Source organism: Solanum verrucosum, unplaced genomic scaffold, assembly GCF_900185275.1.
Source record: "Solanum verrucosum unplaced genomic scaffold, falcon-dt-bn FXZP01000189.1, whole genome shotgun sequence".
Classification (NCBI taxonomy): Eukaryota; Viridiplantae; Streptophyta; class Magnoliopsida; order Solanales; family Solanaceae; genus Solanum; species Solanum verrucosum.
In genome coordinates, this window is record NW_026020814.1 from 1,218,981 (window position 1) to 1,241,374 (window position 22,394).

At 33.7% G+C, this 22,394-nt stretch overlaps 1 protein-coding gene across 1 annotated transcript; it reads right to left on the minus strand.

Moving 5' to 3' along the window:
• Positions 1–8,587: 8,587 nt before the first annotated feature.
• Positions 8,588–22,178, minus strand: LOC125813264 (pre-mRNA cleavage factor Im 25 kDa subunit 2). Its single transcript, XM_049492753.1, has 7 exons — positions 21,860–22,178; positions 21,595–21,640; positions 18,515–18,608; positions 18,341–18,414; positions 10,831–10,917; positions 9,095–9,205; positions 8,588–8,902 (listed from the first exon to the last, which is right to left on the minus strand). Exons 1-7 carry the CDS (start codon positions 21,976–21,978, stop codon positions 8,831–8,833), a joined length of 603 nt encoding a protein of 200 aa, XP_049348710.1. The 5' UTR covers positions 21,979–22,178; the 3' UTR covers positions 8,588–8,830.
• Positions 22,179–22,394: the final 216 nt, after the last annotated feature.

The following is a 22,394-nucleotide window of genomic DNA, read 5'->3' on the forward strand; positions in this document are numbered from 1 at the left end:
GTTCACTTCTAATGATAAATAAAATAAAATAAATAAGAGATTCTTTGTGTAGAATCAAATAACAAGTGGATGCAAAGAATTTTTATATAATCAAATCATTGTTACTTGTTATTATATATTAATATATATGAAATAATTACTATTTTTGAAATTATAAATTTCATATATAAAAGGATTTAGATCTATATATTTTTTAATTTTAATAATATAAAAGTAAATTAAATTATGCTGATGCTGTATATAATTTTTTTTGATAATTAATTATTATAAGGACTGTATCTTGTATGTAAAGGTGGAGATGGAGAGGTTGGAACCGTCCAATTTTATTGGATCGTCTAATTATATTGTTGCCCTTTAAACTATAGTTTATTCAAATTGTGTTTTTGACTATTGAATCAGTATAAGTAGGTTTGGAAGTCAATGCAAAAAATTGTTCATTAATTTTGACTTGTTTGAAAGAAAAAAACAACAACACATCTAGACACTTGCATTAAAGTAATTAAAATCATAATTTTTAATGTTATATAGTGCTACTAAAATGCATTTAAAAAAAACAATTTTTTGCTTAATTTGTTTTATTTTATATTTCTTTTCTTTTATTTTAGTTCTCACTTACTTTGTAATTCCAAAATAGGCATCATGGGATAAGTTAAAAGAAAATGATCAAATACTAATAGTTGCTTAAAAGTATTTTAAAAACTTATTGGTCAAACATAGGTGAATTTGCATGTTAAAAATGAGGTATGTGAATTTGCGGTCTCTCCGTAAATCTACATATTATGTATACATTTTAACGAATAGATATAATATTATATGTTGGCACATATTCTACAAAAAGGCTAAATAGTGTATTTGATTAGATGTTGAATTATCTACCTAGAAGACTAGAGATCAATTTCCACACTTTTTCATTCATATTCTAAATTCACCTCTATTGCTAAACACGAATTTTTTTACTGTATTTTCTATTTCTCAAATACCTATAGTACTTGTAAATATCACTTAAAATGTCAATCGAGGGAAAAATAATCTAAGATTCGTGCACCATTGTCCTTTTTGCTGACTTTATTTTAATTTCTCCAATAAATTAATTAAGTCTTTAGGTATAACATTTTAATAATTAAATCATGTCCTGTAAACTTGGTCTTGCCTCATTATTGTTGCATAATATCCTACTGATTACTAAAACTGAGATTCTATTGATGACGTACAAAAAAAGACAACTTTTATTTTGTTGGTGGAAAACGAGTAATTTATATTTAAAATATCATTAATCATATAATTAATCAAATTTTGTGAGGTAGCTAGGTGATTACATGTGTTAAGAGTTAAATAGTTCTTATTGGGTACGTGAAGATATATTAATTGTGAATCCGTTAATGACTCATCATATATATAATTAAATAAATATTAGCAAAGTCAAATTGGCTATTTTCAGAATCAAAGTGAAATTAACAGGTCGAGTATGATGACATGTAAGCACAACATGTACAAAGAGATCAAGATATTGAATATATCGAGTTGTTTAGAATTTTCTTATGAAAATGAAGTAATTAAGAGAAATTTTACTTCATAATTAATTTAAAATGTTGATTTAGTTAGAGTTATTGGGTCGAGTAAAATGTTGGAGAGTTTTGTGTGGGATTCAGACCCAATTAGGAATTGGTTAAAAAAGATTGTATGTTAGAAATAAGAGTTACATGCGTATTATCTGTAATTTTTACTCAGTTTGTTCTTCTCATCCCTCTCGTAAATCTGTTTCTCATCTCCTTTTTAATTACATATTCTAGTTCTTCAATCATTCTACAATTTCCTTTTCATTTTTTACATTTCATAGTTATAATCCTTTCAGTATTGAGATCAATATAATATATAATACCGTAGTGTTTTTTATGGAGAAATTTAGGTCATTACACCTTCTCTTAACAAAATCAAGTAAAAATAACTAATTTGAGCTAGGAAGTCAAAATGTGTGTGCAAAAATGGATTTAAATATTATAATAATAATAATAATAATAATAATAATAATAATAATAATAATAATAATAATAATAATAATAATAAGCGTGCAGTAATTCATAAATCATATTTGCGTCTTATAGAAGGGCCACAGGATGATGCCACTTTGGCCACGCCATTGTAAATAATTACCACTCCCTTTATTTGACTAAATAAAATTGAATATCTATTTGTTTCAATTTGTTTGTCTTATTTTTTATTTTAATTCATTTTTAAAAAAATGTTATTTCCCCTTTAATTTCATTCTTCACTTGATTATTTTGGACAATTGAATGGTCGAACGAGCCTCTTAGTCTGTCACCTCGAAATGTAGAAAGAATTACAATCCCCATTCTACTAGTGTTAGAATTTTCTGAAAGGAAACTATCTCGATTTCATAGATAAATTTATATAGAATCTTTGAATAAAGACTTTCTTTCATAAGAAAGAAAATACTTACTAAAAGATCTCGATTCAAGATAAATTCACGAGGAAGTAGTATCTCTTTAGGATCTACTCCAGCGTTTAGAAATTGGTTAATCGGTAAAGAGACATGTACTTGATGCTCCGTCCAAGAGAGACCCAAGTCCTAGTAGCCCTGCCAAATAGTGATTCAGCATATATAACTTGTCATTAATTAATCAAAATTAGGTTTAGTTAATGAAACTCCCCCACCATTTTAATTAATTAGTCAATGATGTTAAAACTGTCGTTTTAGCTATTCAAAGGCATCAAGGAACAGACATAGGTCAAGTATAAATTTATTTTTAAAAAAACTGTCAAGTCAACAACTATATTTAAAGAAACAGATCGTTTTCAAACGCTAATTAACTACGAATTATTTCAGTACTTGTAGCATTAAAATATGTATTATTATTTTTATTTAACTTTTCAAATGCAAATTCTATTTTTTTTAAAAAATAAATGTGAAGTACCAATTAGACATTCATGGTAATTTGATCGTCCATCCTCTTTGTTTCATTGTTTCCATACTCAACAGGGCTAGAAAAAAACGAAATCGTAATATGACTTTTTAACTTCTTATGTTTTATTGTTCGTGTTAATGTACAATTACATTTTATCTAGTTACTTATATATTATCCAACCTGTTTATACTTTACCCGACCTGCTTATATGTGGATATTATTGATGTGCTTACTTATTCTTTTAAATTCCTCAATAAAAATTTTGTCTCCGCCACTATTCAGGAAAAACTGAAAAAGACATACGGCGTGGCCTACGCATCTGAAAAAGAGGAAATGCTCACCTAAGACATAAATACTTACCAACAATATTTTAGTAGCCAATGCAAATGCATGTATATAACTCTAGTCCTTCTACAACAAGTGTTTTTTTTTCAAAAACATATATTATCTCCGTCCACCTTTAATTATCATAGTTTTCTTTTTTTAGAGTCAAACAATAAGTATTTTGACCAATATTTTACGATATATTTTTTCATCATATTGATTTGTAAAAAATTGCACCTTATAGTACCTTTCGTATAGTGTTTGAATATCTAAATTTTTTGTTTAAAATATCGAATTAATGTAATCTAATTTCACTTTGAAAATTAGTCAAATTGACTTTCGAAAAGCACAACATGACAATTAAAAGTGGACGAATGAAGTATTGTCAGATATTTATATAGAGAGAGATGCAACTTAAAATGGATGTGGCCTAATACGTGATCAATGAAATGATTTAGAATCTTGAGGTCTCAAAGTCAAAATTTAGCAGAGACAAAAAACACTGCCCACATAACATCTTAGAATCTTCCACACCCAAATTCACATATTAATTGAGTTGTCAAACACTATTATATATATATATACATATAGGTCGATATCGCTTATGTAAAATCATGCGGGATTTTGTGGCAAGCAAATCTTTATTAACTCTTTGTGCTTGTCGTCTATAGTACAATTAAAAATAAAGAGAAAAAAAATTAATTCAAATTCCACGAGATATATACTTTAAATTATAGTGATTAGTGTCATGCAAATATATTAATTTGCTTATTTTCTGATCCATGTGAATTGTATGGAAACAGTAATTATCACACTCCAAATCCCCTACTTCATTTCATGAAACATAATCTAATGTTAAACACTTTTATGTATTTAACTGAATAAACTATACAAGAGACTACATTTTTATACTTCAATTTGCATCTACATATATATTGCAAGTGACAAACTTGGAAAGGGGGGAGGGGAGGGGGGGGGGGGGGGGAGGCGCCAAATGAAAGGCCTTCAATTAAACTTCGCCAATACTGAAAGAGACGTTTAGTAGCAATAGTTTTTCAGCAATTAATTGAGTTAATATCATTGCATCTCGAGTCACTAAAGTCTTTAGCATAATTGGAGCTTAGGGGTTTTAAATGTAAGGTAAAAGAGAAATTTTTGTTGATAGTGCGGTTCGAACCCATAACTTTTTTGTGGAAAACATTTTTATGGTCTCTTCTTTATCACTGAGCAGTTAATCAGTTTTGTTAGGGGGTTTACAAGTTAATATACACATATATATTTATTTAATTTTCTAATACAAATACAGTGCCTACGAAAAAGCTACTAGGTTTGTCCGAACACGTGAACCCCCACTTAGCTCCGCCTCCGCCTTAATATAGAGAGAGTCCTTGTTATAAATACCCATATTTGTTATAGTATATATATACCATTGCATGCATCACCAAAACTGCAACTCCGAAAAGAAAAAGAAAAAATCAGTAAAATATGGTGAATAATTAGTACCTAATGCAAGTTGTAACAATTAATTATGATTAGCAGCCACTAAAAGTAATCCCTTGTCGTCTGTGCTGCAAAAAAAAAAGATATTTTCATGAATATATGGAACACACATGGTTTTGATATCACATAAAATATTATGTCCAAAGAAATAATGTTGTCAAATAATATTTTTCTTTTTCCTTTCATGTGAATAAAATATATACAAGTTGTCTAATAATTTAATTGGATCGCTTAAACTAACTGATTAGTTAGAATATTAGCAACTAGTTTTAATTTATTCTAAACACTTATAAGTAGTTGGAAGTAAATTATGATCGAAGTGATGATCAAAGAGGTACGTAGTAAAGTGATCATGTGCTTTCAGTATGATCATACATTCATTATTTTTTCAAAATTGACAACTTAATGAAAATTAATTAACAATAATAACATACTTCCTCTTATTTCATAATTAAAAGCAGGGGCGAATCTACGTAGAAGGGTATTTAACTCAAAATAGTTTTTAGAAAGTTTTGTATTTTTTGGATAAAATAAAAATAATAATTTAAGTATTTGTTTTCAAACAAAAGCTCTAGGGTAGAAATAAGTTATTAACTCATCCAAACAGATTATGAATAGGTGTTTAGACGTGCGATATGAAATTATGATTTCAAATCAGCGTTTGAACGTGCAATTTGGAATCATAATTTCAAGGAAAAACTATATATCTAATTAGACAAACATCTTTACCATGTCTACTAAATCTCATTATACATTAAAATAATTATATAATCTCTCGCTCTTTCTCCTCCACTCACTCTCTCTCTCTCCCCTCCTCTCCTCTCATCCCCCCTCCCTCGCTCTTCCATCTTTGTCTCTCTCTTTCCTCTTTTTGCTCTCCCCCTTTGCTTTCTCCATCTTCCTAATCTCTCTCTCCTCTTTCTGCTGCGTTATTGGTTCCAAATAGTTATTGAAGGGTCACTAGTTAAGACATAATTACACAAACATACGTATAAGTGCACAAATACATGTATCAAGCAGGGGCGGTTGGTAAGGCTTAAAAAAAGTCTTTTATCTTAGGCCCCCAATTTTAGGGGGGCCCATTTTTTAGTTAATTAGGTAGGATTAAATTAAAAAAAATAATATTAGAACTAAGACAATAAATGCAAAGGCCCCATTTTTTAGTTAATTAGGAAGGATTAAATTTTTAAAAAGAAATTGTTAGAACCAAGACAATAAATGCAAAACGTCTCAATGAAGTGATAGTATGATAGATATGACTATGATTATGACTTTTTGACTTTTCAATAAAAAGTTGTGTACTTTTTTTTTTAATGTACAAGTTATCTTTTTTATTTACCTTATTTTTTTTCTAATTTTATTTTTATATATTCTATCCTCCTCCCTTCTATTTCTTCTCCCTTTCTTTTTTCTAATCTTACATCTCTCTCTTATTCAAAGCTTAAAAATTTACTCGTTCTATTGATAGTTTATATTTTAAATTTGGAGAAAACTATATTGCAGCAGTCCGATTCATTTTTGGAAATCAAGTCTTCTTAGCTTTTGAATTCGGTAATATCATTCTAATTTCTAATATTATATTTGTTTTGTGTCTTATGTTTATTATATTTTTTATTTGATATTGTAAATAGTGTTTTAAAATATTTGTTAGATTTTGATGTCGCTATAGATCAATTAAGAGGTTTAGTTTTTTTTTTAAAAACATATAGAGAAGAAGGATTTACAAGTACTATGATTTTGGCTAAGGAAATTGCATTAGAGATGAATATAGAACTTATATTTCGTAAGAAACGTGTAATTTATAGAAAAAAACAATTTGATGAGAATGTTGATAATGAAATCACAAGATCTCTTGAAGAATCATTTAGAGTTGATTACTTCTTATACATAGTAGACCAAGCCATCTTTTCACTTCAAAATAGATTTGAACAATTTGAAGTATATGAAAATATTTTTGATTTTCTATTTAGTGGGAAAAAATTGAGATCATTAGATGATGAGAATTTGAAAAAATATTGTCTTAAACTTGAATGTTCCTTAAAACATAATACTCACTCTGATATTGACGGTTTAGACTTATTTTCTGAATTAAAAGTGTTAAGGGAAATCATAAAAGTAGAAGACAATACTCTAATTGAGATACTCAATCAAATAAAAAGACTTGATTCTTTTCCAAATGCTTACATTGCTTATAGAATAATGTTAACAATTCCCGTAACAGTCGCCTCAGCCGAAAGAAGTTTTTCAAAATTAAAAATAATAAAATATTATTTAAGATCGATAATGTCTCAAGAAAAATTAAGTGGTTTGGCTATATTATCGATAATGTCTCAAGAAAGATTAAGTGATAACTATATTTTCGTCTTTGTCTCTTTCTAAGTATGCATCAATACTCAGACTGAATACATCACAAATTTCATAACACTAGATGCACTAGATACAACAGTGCCCTCTTAGAACCAAGTTGTAACTATACATAGATACATTGGATACTATGCATATACACAAGATACATCAATATATTTTTATGACGGATACATGAAATTGATACTAGATACATATGATAGAATCAATATATACAGATACCTCAGTGCATATTTGATATTGTATACACATACACATGAAATTATAAAACACAAACACATTGTGAAACAAAAATACGAAGAGGTAGAAGGACAAAGGAGGGAGAGAGGAGAGATACATTTGCCATATACAATGTATCCAAAATAAATACATTGTATCTAGAGTCGAGTGAAGAGAAGAGGGGCTAGATGCATTCACTAAATAAAGTTTATCCAGAGACAAATAAACTGTATTTAGAGACGAACACAATGCATCTAGAAGCAACTCAGACAAAGTAGTAATTATTGAAATTATCGATGTGTAGAGCAATTTGCACCTATATTAATATATTTTATGAAAGATGCTCTAATTTCAAATCTCAAATTCTCCAAAAAAAAAACATGATTTTAGAATACAAAATTCCAAATCATGATTTCAATTTTCTTAGTTGTAACACTTGACCATAAGTTTTATTAAAAAAATAATACAATATATATAATTTAAAAAAACAATGATGCCCAACCAGTAATGAGATTTTCTATACCATGAAAGGATTAAACTAAAAACTAACTAGTTACTCCTATTGTTGACTAATGAAACTTTACAAAATTGTGGATTTAGAAGTTTGTGATTGCATAACATTTACTTATAAAAAATAATATGAAAATATGTGATTTATCAATGTGATGCCTTCAAAACTTGTGGGGCTTTCACATTTATAAGAAAAAGAATACAACTTAAAAATTCAAAATTGCATGGTTAAGCAATACTTCAATTTCAAAATCAATCTAATTTCAAATATTTAGATATCTCCTTGTCCAAATGAGTACCAAGAAAAAGATGGGTCAAATGCAATGTCTTAACATGGAAGTAAATGGTAGATTTAGTTGGGCTCAATCTTCAACGTCACTGTTATAAAATTACATAGCAACTAACTAAATTACAATCCTCGACATATCTGTACATGCAATTCACTTAACTTAGTAACGAACGGAAAGATAAAAGCCTTCTACATGAAAGGAAAAATGAAATTATACAAGTCTAGTTTCATTGAAACTTGATGCTAAGACAATTTTATGTATCCAAATTATTTCCTGTTGAAGCCAATAAAAAAGGAGTCTTCAAGGGAGTGATGTAAATGGCCTAGTGTATCTCATGCTGAGTGTAAACTCAAACTCAAGAAGTGGTTCCGTTGGGAGATCACTAAGTACAGTTCTGTCCAAACATAGCAGCGGTATTCCATCTAACATGTAAACATTCAAAAACAAACAAAGAAATACATTACAACAGACAGGCAATCAAAGCTTTCAACAATACACCTATAATTTATGTCTATCATGAATAAGCTAGTTGAAAACAAATATCCACGAAAGTCGGTAGATATATGCCTATTGGAAAAGAAAGAATCACGTCAGAAAATAAGGTTATCATTCTGAATATATAGGACCTCAAGTAAAAATCTTAATGTCTTTTTGGGATTGTATGCCAGAAGGAGGTTCTGAATGTCCACCTAACCTAATCTACGCGTGGATCATGTTGAACTGGAATCTGGAAAGCTGTTGAGGAATCGTGGATATCACAGGTCCATATCTCTGCAATGAGTTGAAATAGAATCATTAAAATGATAAACATTTATCAAGATGGTTTACAAAAATGGTGTGGGTTAAAGGCACATGAGACAGCCACCAGATGGCACAACACTGACTGCTGAAGGACTTTTAGGCACTCTACTTGGGAAAATATCTTATGAAGCAACAGAGAAAATTAATGATTATAATTTATACCTGAACATTGTCATAAAGTTCAAACAATGGCACTGCAAGAAGCTTCAGATTTTTTGGGACAGCAAAGTACTCTCTTTCAGATAGATGAACAACGAAGAGCTTCTTACACTCCTGCACGCCCACGGAAATAATTAGAAAGAATCATTCACCAAGAGAGGAACTAAGTACGCGTTTGGTGAGATGATAAGAAATCAACATTTGAACACGCTGATTTCATCTAATAATTTCATATCATGAGATAGAATCTCAAATTCTCCAAAAAAAAACATGATTTGGGAATTTCAAATCATGATATGAGATTTTTCAAATACAAAAATTGATCCACAAGTTTATATTTTGTAAAAATAACCCACATTTAATTTATATATATCTACTAGTCATTTGCTTCATATATAAATAAAATTTATAATTCATATCATTACTTTTTAAACTGTTTATATCTCTCATATAATGATTATCCTCTCCAATATTAAATTATTTTTACTTCAAATCAATTCTTAATTTACCATTTATATTCACTAAATTCATTATTTTTTATCAAATTTATTACTACTTCATTCAAATCAATGTTTAATATTAAAATAACTTCATCATTATATTAAGTGGACAAAACTAATCATTGTGGCATTAATTGCAAAAAATAATTTATTTATTTTTTTGATGACAAGGGAAACCCGCACAGGGTAAAACCCCCACACCTATGCTCGCAAACCACATAGGAGAGGTAACCCACACTAGGCAAGCCCGATGCGACAAGCTTGACCCAGTTGGCAAGGGGTTTCGAACTTGAGACCTCCAACATGAAAGTCTCAAGCCCAAACCATTGGGCCACCAAAAAATAATTTCCTTAGCTACCAACAACTTGAACACAACTTATGTTCAATTTTATTTTTTATTGAACTAAGGTTGATCAATAAATGTTGTATTTTTTAGAATAGTTTTGTGATGATGTATAATGTGATTTTATTAACTTTTGTTTATTTGGTAAGATTGTATCAACAATTGGGACAATTTTGATAGTTTTACAACTTATGGAGTTTTTATGTTTATGAGAAAACATACAACCAGAAAGTCTAAATCGTATGTCCAAACAAAACTTCAACTTCATCTCATAATTTCATATCGCATGGTCAAACGGAAGGCTTTACTTGGAATAATATGATGATTTATCTTTGATATTCGATAATAAAATTAAGGGCGGAAAAATTAGCCCATAAAAACACGACTCATTTATTGGCTCAGCCTTTGACCCACCCAATTCAGCTCATCTAAATCTGGGCTGACATGTACCCCAAATAGACCTATGAGGAACTTCGTCAAAAAAAAATTAAAAAGGACTTTTTTTGTTTGATATGTTATATATAGTGATAATAAAGGGGAAAAAGTTTATTCGGTACTTAAAAGATTATAAGAAAAAACAGAGATATAGAACTTAGTAAGAATTGGGCGAGTTACATTATGACCCATTTTTTAGCCCATTTAGACCCAACCTATTTCAGCCCAAGTAACTTTTGGGCAGGTCAAGTAATTCAGTCATTTTGACCCGCCCAAATTCAGCCCAACCCACACATTTGACACCGTTAATTAATAATAATAATATGAAGATTTAACACCCAAGGCTTGGGTTGGGTTTGGTGTGTGTGTGGGGGGGGGGGGTTGCCCTTCAATCATGCATGGTTGCAGGTTCGAATAGAGAAGAGATTAGGCATCTTAAGAAAAATTCTATGATACTATACCTTGGGTTTTGTTATGTGTGGAGGGCAATATGGATACATTATAGTTTCAAAATTTGGCCTCCACCAGATGGCCACACACTCCCCTATCTGCATTGAAGAAGCCAGATCACAGCAAAAGGCATTAACTAATATTATAAGAGAGGACAAATAGATAAAGCACTTGAATAACTATCAATGGTTTGATAAACAGAACCTTATAGGAAGTTATGAAAGCTTGTAAAGAGAGTAATAAGTATTTAAAAACAGAATTCTCTTGCATAATGCACTTAGCCACTTACAGAGGACAATATTTTCAGACAAAACAGGTCAACAACAACGAGACCAACTATTCTCCATAAAAAAAATAACATATTTTAACTGACTAACAACCAAATCTCATCTATAATCAGATTCGTTACATATTTAAAAACAGAATTCTCTTGCATAATGCACTTAGCCACTTGCAGAGAACAATCCTTTTCAGACAGAACAGGTCAACAACGAGTCCAGTAAAATATTTTTTATGCCATTTGTGTAGCTGCTAAAGCAGACAGAAATGATAGTAGACCAGTTTTCGGGTGCAAACTCAAAGTTAAAATTCGCTGTTCACATTTATACCATTCCACAGATGCCCGAAATCATCCTCATTCCATTTCTCTCACATCATAAGATATATGGCTGACTAAACAGTCGTGAAATGAAGAATGTTAAATACCTTCAGCCCACCTACTTTATATTTAAACCACCAAGGACTCCCCAAGGGACAACTGTCATATGGTTCGAAACTCAATAGATAAAAATACCTTCAGCCCACCTACTTTATATTTAAACCACCGAGGACTTCCCAAGGGACAACTGTCGTATGGTCCGAAACTCAATAGATAATCCCCCACCCATCTATGCTTCTCCACTTTCATAACAGGTGTTTGCATGCGGCAGAGTTTGAACTCATGACACAGGCCTAACCCACATATCATTATGTTGCACTCTTACCACTAAAAGTCATGGGTACCCTTCACCCCACCCCTTTTTCTCCTATATCTTCCACCCGCATATGACAGTGGGAAAAGACTCAAAATACTTTCCGATCATAATGGGGTTGCATCATGGATCAACTCTTAGCCCGTTCTTATTTGCTTTGATGATGAATGAATTGACAAAACATATCCAAGGGGAGATGTCATGGTGCATGTTAGTTGCAGATGACATAGTATTGATTGACAAGACACGCGGCAAAGTTAATGACAAGCTGGACGGTTGGATACAAACCTTGGAGTCTAAGGGGTTTAGGTTGAGTAGTAGTAAGACAAAGTATTGGGAGTGCAAGATTAGAGACGAGACTCGAGTTTCAAGTATCTTGGATCAATAATCAAAGGAAATGAAGAGCCTGACAATGTAACACATCGCATTTGAGTAAGGTGGATGAACTGAACATTAAGCTATAACAAATCTTGGATTTGAATAATATCAGAAACTGAAAAAATGCTCTCAGGCGCTAAGATCAAGGAAAACTTTTCTTAGCCTGCCTTTAGTCAGCTTTTGATTTCTTCCCTTTTGGGGGGTTCCTTTTCTGGGAGATGGCCGGAGTTAATGAACTAGGGGAAAACAGCATTTACTATCCTGGTTTCAAATCATACGAGATCACTAAATGCCATTCAGGAGCAGAAACGTGGTATGAGTGGATTGAGCGCAACAGGAATTTAATGAGGAGAGTTAAGAGTCGGTAACAAAACTCTAAAATGGTTGGTATCAGTCTTTATTGAAGCTTCAAAAACACAGGGGAAAGAGGTCAGGAGATGGAAGACAAGGGACCATTTTTCAGAGCTCTTTTGCACTCTCAAGTACAATGAAAATGGGAGATACATTAGTTTCATTGCACTTCCAAGGTCAGAGAAGTCCATAATTATTACACCTGAATGCTATTACAAAGTAGGATGGAGCAATATAGCCCACAAAATAGCAAAATTCATATATACAACAAAGGAGGCACAACAACTCCAAACAACAACAAGAAGCAAGATAACAAGGTCCTTCAAAGAGGTCACAAACAGATGGACAACAGAGGCATCAAAGAAGGTGCATTTACAGACAACAAAGAGCAACATAAGCATTACAGGAGACACCACTGTGTCAGAAAAGGATCTCTTGAGCAGGTACCTGGTGGGAAGATTTCAGATTTCTACATGGGAAACTGAAACCCCAACCAAAAATGAAGTCAGAAGATGGGCGCAAGTAGCAGGCAGTCTCAATGTTTTTGCGACGAATGACAGAGTGTTTCTTTTGGAGCTCCCCTCCAAGAAAGTCACGGAACACGTACTGAATGCAACTTGGATCTGGAAGAAGATAAACCTGTCACTCGAATGGTGGAACCCAACCACAGGATGCTGGCCAGAAGAAATCACCAGAGATTGGCCGTGCATAAGAATTTTAGGGATACCTCTGTGTCTGAGGTCGTAGAACACCTTCGAACGGATCGGAGAGCAGTGCGGTGGTTACATCGAGACAGAGGAGGAAACGTCTACGAAAAACCAACTGCATTGGGCAAGAATAAAGGTGAAAGGAGATGGGAAGTTGATCCCGCCAGAGATAGAAGTGGTCGGTGGAGACATGGTGTTCACAATCCCGATATGGGTGGAAGCTCCAATCACTTTCAGAGTAGAGAAAGAGAAGACAGAGGTCGGGGCCTTTGACCTAGTGGGTAATCAGAAGCAGAGACTTATTTTGATGAAAGGCTCTACTTTTGGAGAGACTAGTCATGTGGGTGCAGTAGAAAGTAAGGAAGGCAAATTCAAATAAAAGGGCACATGAAGGTTTAATGAATGGGAAAGGGCCACTAAGAGATGTGGCAGGTAGGGTAAAAAAAAAATTGGGCCTAAACTTAAGTCAAAAGAATTGTATAACCCAAGAGACAATTAAAATAACGCAGGAGGATATAACAATGGAAACAGAAAGTCAAGCCAATATCTCTCATCTTAACACTGTAAGTGCAGCAATGGAGATTTTCAAAGGAGAGAAAGAAATTTCGAATGACCAAACCGAAAAGTCAGTAACAACATGTTTGTAACAGGGCGATGAAGGTGAGATTTCATTCACACAGTCAGATGATCAACTCGATGTGGTGAATCGCATTGGAGAAGAACCAATCCCACTGAGAATGAAATTACCAGCAGAGGAGAATGAACAAATAAAATACATGACTGAATGGATTGAAGAGTATATAATCAAGCTAAGTACAAAATTTGGGGTAGACTTCAAAGGGTGTGAGAAGAAGGCAAAGGAGCTCTTCCTGAAAATAGACAACAACAGCCAACACAACAAAGACATGCAACTCACAGTAAAGAAGAAGGGGCTAATAGAATTGAAAAGGCTAGAAATTGACAATAAATTTTGGAGCTATGGCTCTAGAAGTAGGGAGATATCTACCTATAAATGATCAATGAATTTGAAAATTATTTCCTGGAATGTGATGGGGTTAAATTGTAGTAGAAAGAGGGGAATAATCAGGAATATACTTGGATCTTGGAAGGATGACATTGTTTGTCTCCAAGAAACTAAATTGAGATGGATATCATAAACATAATAAAGGAAGTATGGGGAAGTAGGTGGGTAGATTTTGTGCAGTTAGAGGCTAGTGGAACCAGAGGGGGTGTAGTGATTATGTGGGATAAAAGGAACTGGGAGGGTGTAGAAAATAGTGTGGGGATGTATTCTGTCACTTGTAGATTCACTGGGGTGTAGTGATTATGTGGGATAAAAGGAACTGGGAGGGTGTAGAAAATAGTGTGGGGATGTATTCTGTCACTTGTAGATTCACTGGGAAGAGCTAAAACCTAAATTGGCACTTAACAGGAGTCAATGCACCAAATGGTAGAGTGGAAGGGAGAATACTTTGGGTGAACTAGGTGCTGCCAGGGGTCTATGCTCAGGGTCGTAGGTCCTATGTGGGAACTTCAACACCACTAGATATCCATCAAAGAAGAAGAGATGCCTCAGAATCAATAAAGCAATGACAAATTTCTTCGAGTTCATAGAGGATATGGAGTTGAGAGACTTGGAATTGAAAGGGGGTCAATATACATGGAGAAAAGGGGATAGACAAGATATTGCAGCTAGATTGGATAGATTTCTAACCTCAGAAGAACTGGACAATTCAGATCACTCCCCTATCATGCTACAGTGTGGTGAATGGAAGGCTTCCAGTTCTCACTTCAAATTTGAGAATTGGTGAATTCAAACAGAAGGATTCAAGGAGAAGATCAAGACATGGTGGGAGTCTTTCCCTAGCACTGGTAGCCCTGACTTTGTTCTCGTCTCCAAGTTGAGGGCATTGAAGACTAAACTAAAGGAGTGGAGTAAATCAACTCGAGGGAATCTGGGAATTCGGAAACAGCTTGCGCTGGCACAGCTGGCAGATCTGGAGGAAATTCAGGAGCCTAGAATATTGCAAGAAGAAGAAGTGGTATCCCTAATGACACTCATAAATGAATTTGAAGAAATTGCAAAGAAAGAGGAGATAGCTTGGAGACAAAGGTCTAGGGTAACATGGCTTAACTAAGGCATGTGCTAGGAATAAAGCCCCTGGCCAGATGGTTATTCAATGGAATTTTTCAAGCAATGTTGGGATGTCATCAACTCAGATCTGCTATTTTGATAGCCAATGAATGCATAGAGACCAAACAGAGGAGCAATAAGCCAGGAATTATATGCAAGCTGGACATACAAAAAGCTTATGATGCTGGTAAGAATGGGTTTTGTGGCCAGGTGGATAAGATGGATAAAGCATTGTATTGGCACTGTCAGATTCTCTATACTCGTGAATAGAGTACCCACTGGTTTTTCTCTTCCCAGCGAGGCCTGAGACAGGAGGATACTTTTTTCCCATTTTTATTTTATCTTAGCTATGGAAGGAATGAATAACCTTATTAATACAACAAAGGGAAAGGGTGGATCAATGGGTTCCAAGCAGGAGAACTTTCTAGTTTGGAGATAACTCATCTATAACATGCAGATGACCCATTGATATTTTGTGAAGCAGAGACAAAACAAGTTCTGCTTTTGAGGGTTATTTTTGTCATTTTTGAAGTTGTCTCTGATCTCCACGTTAACTAGGGGAAAAGCTTCATCTATCTTATCAATAATGTGCTTAATACAAAAGTTTTGGCTAGAACACTAGGAGGCAAGGTTGGGGAGCATCCAACTACCTACCTAGGTATGCATTTGGGAGCTAAAAGCAAGTCCAAAGGTATATGGAATGGGGTCAGGAGAAATGTGAAAAGAGACTCACCAATTGGAAGAGTCAGTACTTGTCCTTGGGTGGAATATGACTTTAATTAACTGTGTGATGGATGCATTACCCTCATATAATGTATGTCTTTCCTATGCCTGCCAACATATATGATAGCATTGATGCACTTAGAAGGAATATCGTATGGCAAGGCAGTGAAGATAAGAAGAAGTTTCATCTAGTTAAATAGGAGGAACTGATTGTGAGTAAATACAGGAGGCCTAGGCATAAGAAACCTCAGGAAACAAAACCATAGCCTAATGATGAAGTGGTTGTGGAAGTTTGCAAATGAAGATAACATGCTCTGGAAAGAGGTCATCATAGAAAAATATAGCATAGAAGATAAGTGGATGACTAAAATGATAAGTACTCCATATAAATGCACTGCTTGGAGAGCAGTCAGAAATCTATGGCCAATGCTATATCACAGAACCAAGGTAGAAGTGAGAGATGGTGCAAAGATATCCTTCAGGGAGGACAAGTGAAATGGGTATGACCCTATGAAACAGCTTCATCCTGAATTGTTCATTTTATGCCAACATCAACAGGGCACTGTGGCTACAATGTAGACTGGACAAGGATGGAATTTGTTCCTAAGGAGGAACCTTCATGATTGGGAGATAGACAAAGTGGCAGAATTTCAAGATTCAGTAGGCTCTTTCAGCAACCTCACTGAAAATGACTTGTTGGTTTGGTAGAATGATACCAAAGGTCAATTTTCAGTAAATTCAATTTATAAGGAACTCAACAAGAATGTTGGACAGAAGACAGATTGTCCATGGAAGATGATCCGAAAACCAAAAAGTACCCTACAAAGTAAACTGCTTCATGTGAAAGAAGCAGTTTTGACCCATGAAAATCTAAAGAAAAGAGGCTATAAGTTGGCTTCTAGATGTGCTTTATGTGGAGAACATGTTGAGACAATTAACCATCTTTTTTTGCATTGTACATGGACAAAACAACTATGGAGAATGTTCATCTCTCTAAAGGGGATAAGATGGGTGAAACTATGGAGCATTAAAGGAGTCCTACACATCTAGAATAGAGATGGCAATGCTTCTAATAAGAAGAAGAGATGGAAACTTGTCCCAACATGTATTTGTTGGACAATTTGGAAAGAGAAACAACAAGAGTTTTAAAAATGGGCAGAATAATTTATAGAAGATCAAGATGAATTGCTCAGCTCTTTTCTATTTTTGGTGTAAACAAGATATATTAACTAGGACGGAAGACATCTTTGATGTGCTAGATTATTTATAGGCAGCAGTTTAGATTAAGACTGTTTTACTTGGTAAGTTGTAATACTTTTGAAGGGGAACTGCACTTCTGTTGTAGTATACCTGTGGAGATATAGATTAAAAGTTGCCAGTTTGCAAAAAAAAGGTAAGGTGGATGAAATGAAGGCGCTAGCATTTGGTGTGTTGTGTGAAAAGATGTACCTCCATGCCTTAAATGTAAGTTTTATATGGTGGTGGTTAGACCAGCTATGTTGTATGGGTCGGAGTGTTGGTCAATCAAGAACTCACACATCTAGAAGATGAGATAAGCGAAAATGAGGATGCATACTAAGAGAGATATGATAGGAACGAGGATATTTAGGATAAGGCGAGAGTAGCCTCTGGTGGACAAGATGAGGGAAGCAAGACTAAGGTGGTTTAAGCATGTGAAAAAAAGATGCTCTAATGGCCGAGTAAGGCGTAAGGTGTGAGAGATTGGCTATGATGGGTATGGAGAAAGGTATAAGTAGGCCGAAGAAGTATTGTAGAGAAGTGATTAGACATAACATGACACAGCTACAGCTTACCGAGGACATAGCCCTAGATAGGAGGGTATGGAGGATAGAAATAAAGATAGAAGGCTAGTAGGTAATTGAGCGTTATCTAGTTTTTCTCACCCGTTGTACTATTACTACCTTTCTTTTATCTTATTTTGTGATTCTATATTACCTCTTGTTGTTTTCCTTTGCTTCAATTATCAAATTATTTGTTGTAGCTATTGTTCTTTTCTCTATTAATTTATTATGGCTTTTTCACTCTTATATGTTCTTTTCATCACTTGCTTAGAATTGTTTTACTTGAGTCAAGGGTCGTCGAAAACAACCTCTCTATTTTCACAAGGTAGAAGTGGTCTCCATACACACCACCCTCCCCAGACCCCACTTGTGGGATTACACTGGATATATAGTTGTATATTTCTCCCACACAAAAGAAAAGAAACTACCAAAAGGCGTAACGCTTATAAGCATACCTGCCAATTTGGCTGAATGCCAGGAGAATTAGCTGCAAGTTTACTAGATAGTTTCCTTTTCAAACCCTCGATTTCTGCACATAAAGAAAAATAGAAAGCAGAAATGCTAGTATCCCATGTCAAAGCTTAGAAAAAAATTTATGAAATCCAATGAAAATCATAAGTAAAACATACCGTTCTCTCCTGGTTTCAAGCGTCCACCTGGAAGTTTGCAAAATGTGTTCCCAATTTGCAATAGAAGAATGTGAGGATGATTGTGTTCTTGTACCTGTGAATTCAAACCAGGGGAAACATACATCATCCTAATTTTACTCCATAGAATCGAACTCTAAAATTACAAAATCTACCTTTTTTGTTATGAAGTAAGAATGTTATTAACAAAACGGTATTAACTAGCCCATATACAAGAAGTATACCAAAAAGTAAAAAATCTTACACAAATATATGATTTCCTATGAAAGCCGCCCAATCATATACTTCTAGCTAACCGACTTGAACAATTTGTGCCAAATTTAGTCAATTACTAGGTATATATCGCCTCTTGTATTTATTTTTTAACAAAGTAACAAATTTCATTAGAAAAGGGCAAAAACTTGCCCGTATTCAAGAAGTAAACCAAAAGTAGAAAACCTTACAAGAGAACCTCTTGCATTAAAATAGAATTTGGTATGAACTATCTTTTGAAACAAGTGAAAAAAGAAACAACCAACAGATTATTAAGTGGTCGAGTACTCCTCCTTTTACAACTATAAACAGTTCGAAATAAAGTTGAAACCTAAGTTGCTTGAGACCTATTGTTTTTCCTCCCATTAAGAGAGCTTGAGAGCCATTGATCGAATAGAACAAAAGTTGTAAGGAAGCAGGCATAAAGTTGACTGTTGAGATGGGTGATAGATGGAGTGTGATTGTGAAAACAGAAGATAAAGCTCTAGTTGAAGAAGAAAACATGAGCACATATGTAGTAAGGTAATGGAAATTAGTTAGTAGCTTGAGACTCATTAAGCATAACTCTATAAACAAAAGTTGCCACGGAAAATGATCTCCCTTAATATTAACATAACCTTTTTTTTGGTGACGCTTAAAAAAAAATGATAACCGTCCACAGGATACCTGCTATCTCTCCCTTTATATTAACAGGGCCTTTTTCTTTTGGTAAGGTTTAATATTAACATAGCATTTATATAGCTTTTCCTTGTTTCAACTTTCAATAATTAACAGGGAGACTGGATGTTGGTCTGACCCATTTTTTTTCCTTTTGAAATATGTTAAAAGTTAAATCAGTTTTCCGTTGGACATCTTCTGATCAGAATTAAGAGCTCAATAATTAGCCGAACTAGGACATCTTCAAGTAGTTCAAGACATAAGTTTCTCTTGTAAGAATAGAGGGCATTTGTTCTCTCTCACACTCTCTTCTTCTTATAGTTGAGATCTTTCTTCTCGTCCTGCTAATTTATTTTTGGGTTTTTCCATTACTTGCTTCTTAATGTTGTAAATCCTAATTCTGCGACATTTTATCATCTGCAAGCACCCTGACCCAGAACTAAATTTGAATATGATCCAATATTCCCTAAAGTGAACAGATCGCCAGCTGTTTTAAAAGTTCTAGGTATGTAATCAACCTAAAATTAAATGTCTAGTACCCAACTTTTCATACATGTGAAACCAGGAACTGTAACACTACATGGAGTTTCTAATTTCCTTTCTTTTTTACAGATAAGGAACACTGTATGGAATAGTATTCTAGGTAACTTTTCTTATTATAAACATTTTCAGTAAATAGCTACAGATGATGAAGAAGCAAGCTATATAAGAAATTGAATGGAAGCCAGTTCAATGAATGAAGTGCCCTCAGTTAATGGCTATACTGACTAAGATAGTTGAAGAAACAAAGGTCATTGTCCAGTAACCACTGTCCAATCCACTGAACAATGCGGACGAACTCCTAGTAAAGACATTTGATTCTTCTTCTCCCCATTAACTCATATAAAAACCAGTTTTCCTAAAAATATCTCTTTTTCCCCAATTGAACTGAACTCATTGAGAAAGTTATATTGCTTCACTATTTACTTAACCTCTCCCCTGATAGAACTTCTCCATGTACTCCTCCCATATTCCACTTTATATTATACTTGGCATTTAGGGAATCATTCATCTTTGTCTTAGACTACATCCTTTTCGTGCATGGTTTAATTTTCAAATAAATAAATTTGTAACCTAAACTACCTTTTATTATAATTTCTAAATATCAAAATTTTATTTCAATAAGATTTAAGAAATTGATGTTTGAATTGAAACTGAAAATTAGAAGTTTGGTCTTGGTGCTCCTGAGACCGCCCCCCCCCCGCCCCCCTCATCCTGTTTTAAATGAAGGGAGTAACGTTTATGAGATTCAAATGAAATATTTGTCAGAATATTGGAAGATGGCAAATGAAATTAGAGAGAGAGAGACAGACAGGTGTACTGAAATCAGTCTACTTCCCTTCAGAATGGTTATGCATATAAAGAGGCCAAGAGTACCTGAAGACCTGGAAAAGCAACTATCCAGAAAGCGAATTCTTATGATTGGTTGTTGTTGTTTTGGAACTGGTAACTTTGACTGATGTGATGAAAAGTAACTGTTCATGGATAAATACATGTAAAGATTTTTCCTATAACACAGGAAACTGATTTGAAAGTACATGATATTTTCCACAAAGGAGCTACAAAAATGGCAGCTAATGGAAATGAAGAAATATTATGAAACAGAGTGGAAATTTAGTTCCCATTGTGACTGTTGTTTTCTTATTAGACAAAGAAAATCTTAGACAGATAAAGGAAGAATCATATACTTCAAGCACGGATATTTGTTTAGACATACATCTCAAAAATCTTAAGCAAACAATTGCATACAAAGTTATGCAAGAGCTTTGAGAGTGCCGAAAGCTCCCTTTTTCTACAAGTGATGACAAGTTGACAACCATATGTCATGTCAGAGAAAAAAATTAGACTAAACTAGGACTAAAGATCTTAATATCAACTAAACTAAAAGCACAATCACTGCATCAAAGCCAATATTCGAATCAAGCATATTTCGAGCTCATTTATTGCAGCTTAACAACAGCTAATGAGTTCCTAGCAACTAGATGTGGCAAAACAAACAAAAATAGTAACAATTTAGGGCAATAACTGAACAAGGTAAGACCAGAAAATGATCACTTTGCTAAGATGGAAATAGGAACATAATATAAGTTGAGAAAGAGGATGCAAAAGCATACCAAGAGAATTCCTTCGACGCTAGTCCTCATGCCCTCCTTCGCATAGCTGCAAACCACATCACAAACAACAGGTTGTTAAATTCCAAAAAAGGAGAAACTTTTTATAGCCTCTTAAGTGTAGTAACCTAAGTACTAGCAGTGACCAGTGTGATCCAATTTCGGAAGGGTTTTACCTAAGGTTTAAGGAACTTTGATCTACTCAATTACCTGGAAGAATCTATGAGAATTTCAATTACGAAAAAAAAAAAAAAAGAAGAAACTATACTTGACTTTCATACGAGCAAGGCGATCGGCGACGGAGGTGTCCTTCTCCATTTTGGGCTCCTTAGTACCAAATGTATAGCTGGACAGTGGGTATGTGTTGACAACCGAAGACGTTACCATTTTCTTTCTATGCAAATGACGAGGTTTTCACCCTATCTTCCTCTCAGGAATTAGATATCGCCGGCAGGAGGACTGAAGGAGAGACGGTGGGTGGGTGTTCACCGGAAGAATATTTGTATTTTCAGATTTTCCCTCTTGCCGTTGATGGGATGCTTCTGGACTTTGAAGGACTACTTAGAAGATTGGAGAGAAAATGTCATAAATAGTCCCTTTAATTAAAAGGATAGGTCTAAAATGATACCTTAATTATATTTTTGTTGGATTTAGTCTTTTAATTATTCAAAAACTTATCAGAGTTAACTCTCTTAATTATACATTTATCCATTTTAGTCTCTTAACTATATATTTATCGATTTTAGTTTTTTAAGTATTTAGAAACTTGACAAATTTGATCTTTGTCCACCTTTTATATAAAT

Bases quoted from the DNA above. Each gene is read 5' to 3' on its own strand.
- LOC125813264 (XM_049492753.1), bottom strand. From the start codon at position 21,978: ATGGTAACGTCTTCGGTTGTCAACACATACCCACTGTCCAGCTATACA. The intron at 21,641-21,859 runs GTATAGTTTCTT...TGTGGTTTGCAG, and splicing joins CTTGCTCGTATGAAAGTCAA to CTATGCGAAGGAGGGCATGA. The intron at 18,609-21,594 runs GTATGCTTTTGC...TTGAATTCACAG, and splicing joins GCGTCGAAGGAATTCTCTTG to GTACAAGAACACAATCATCC.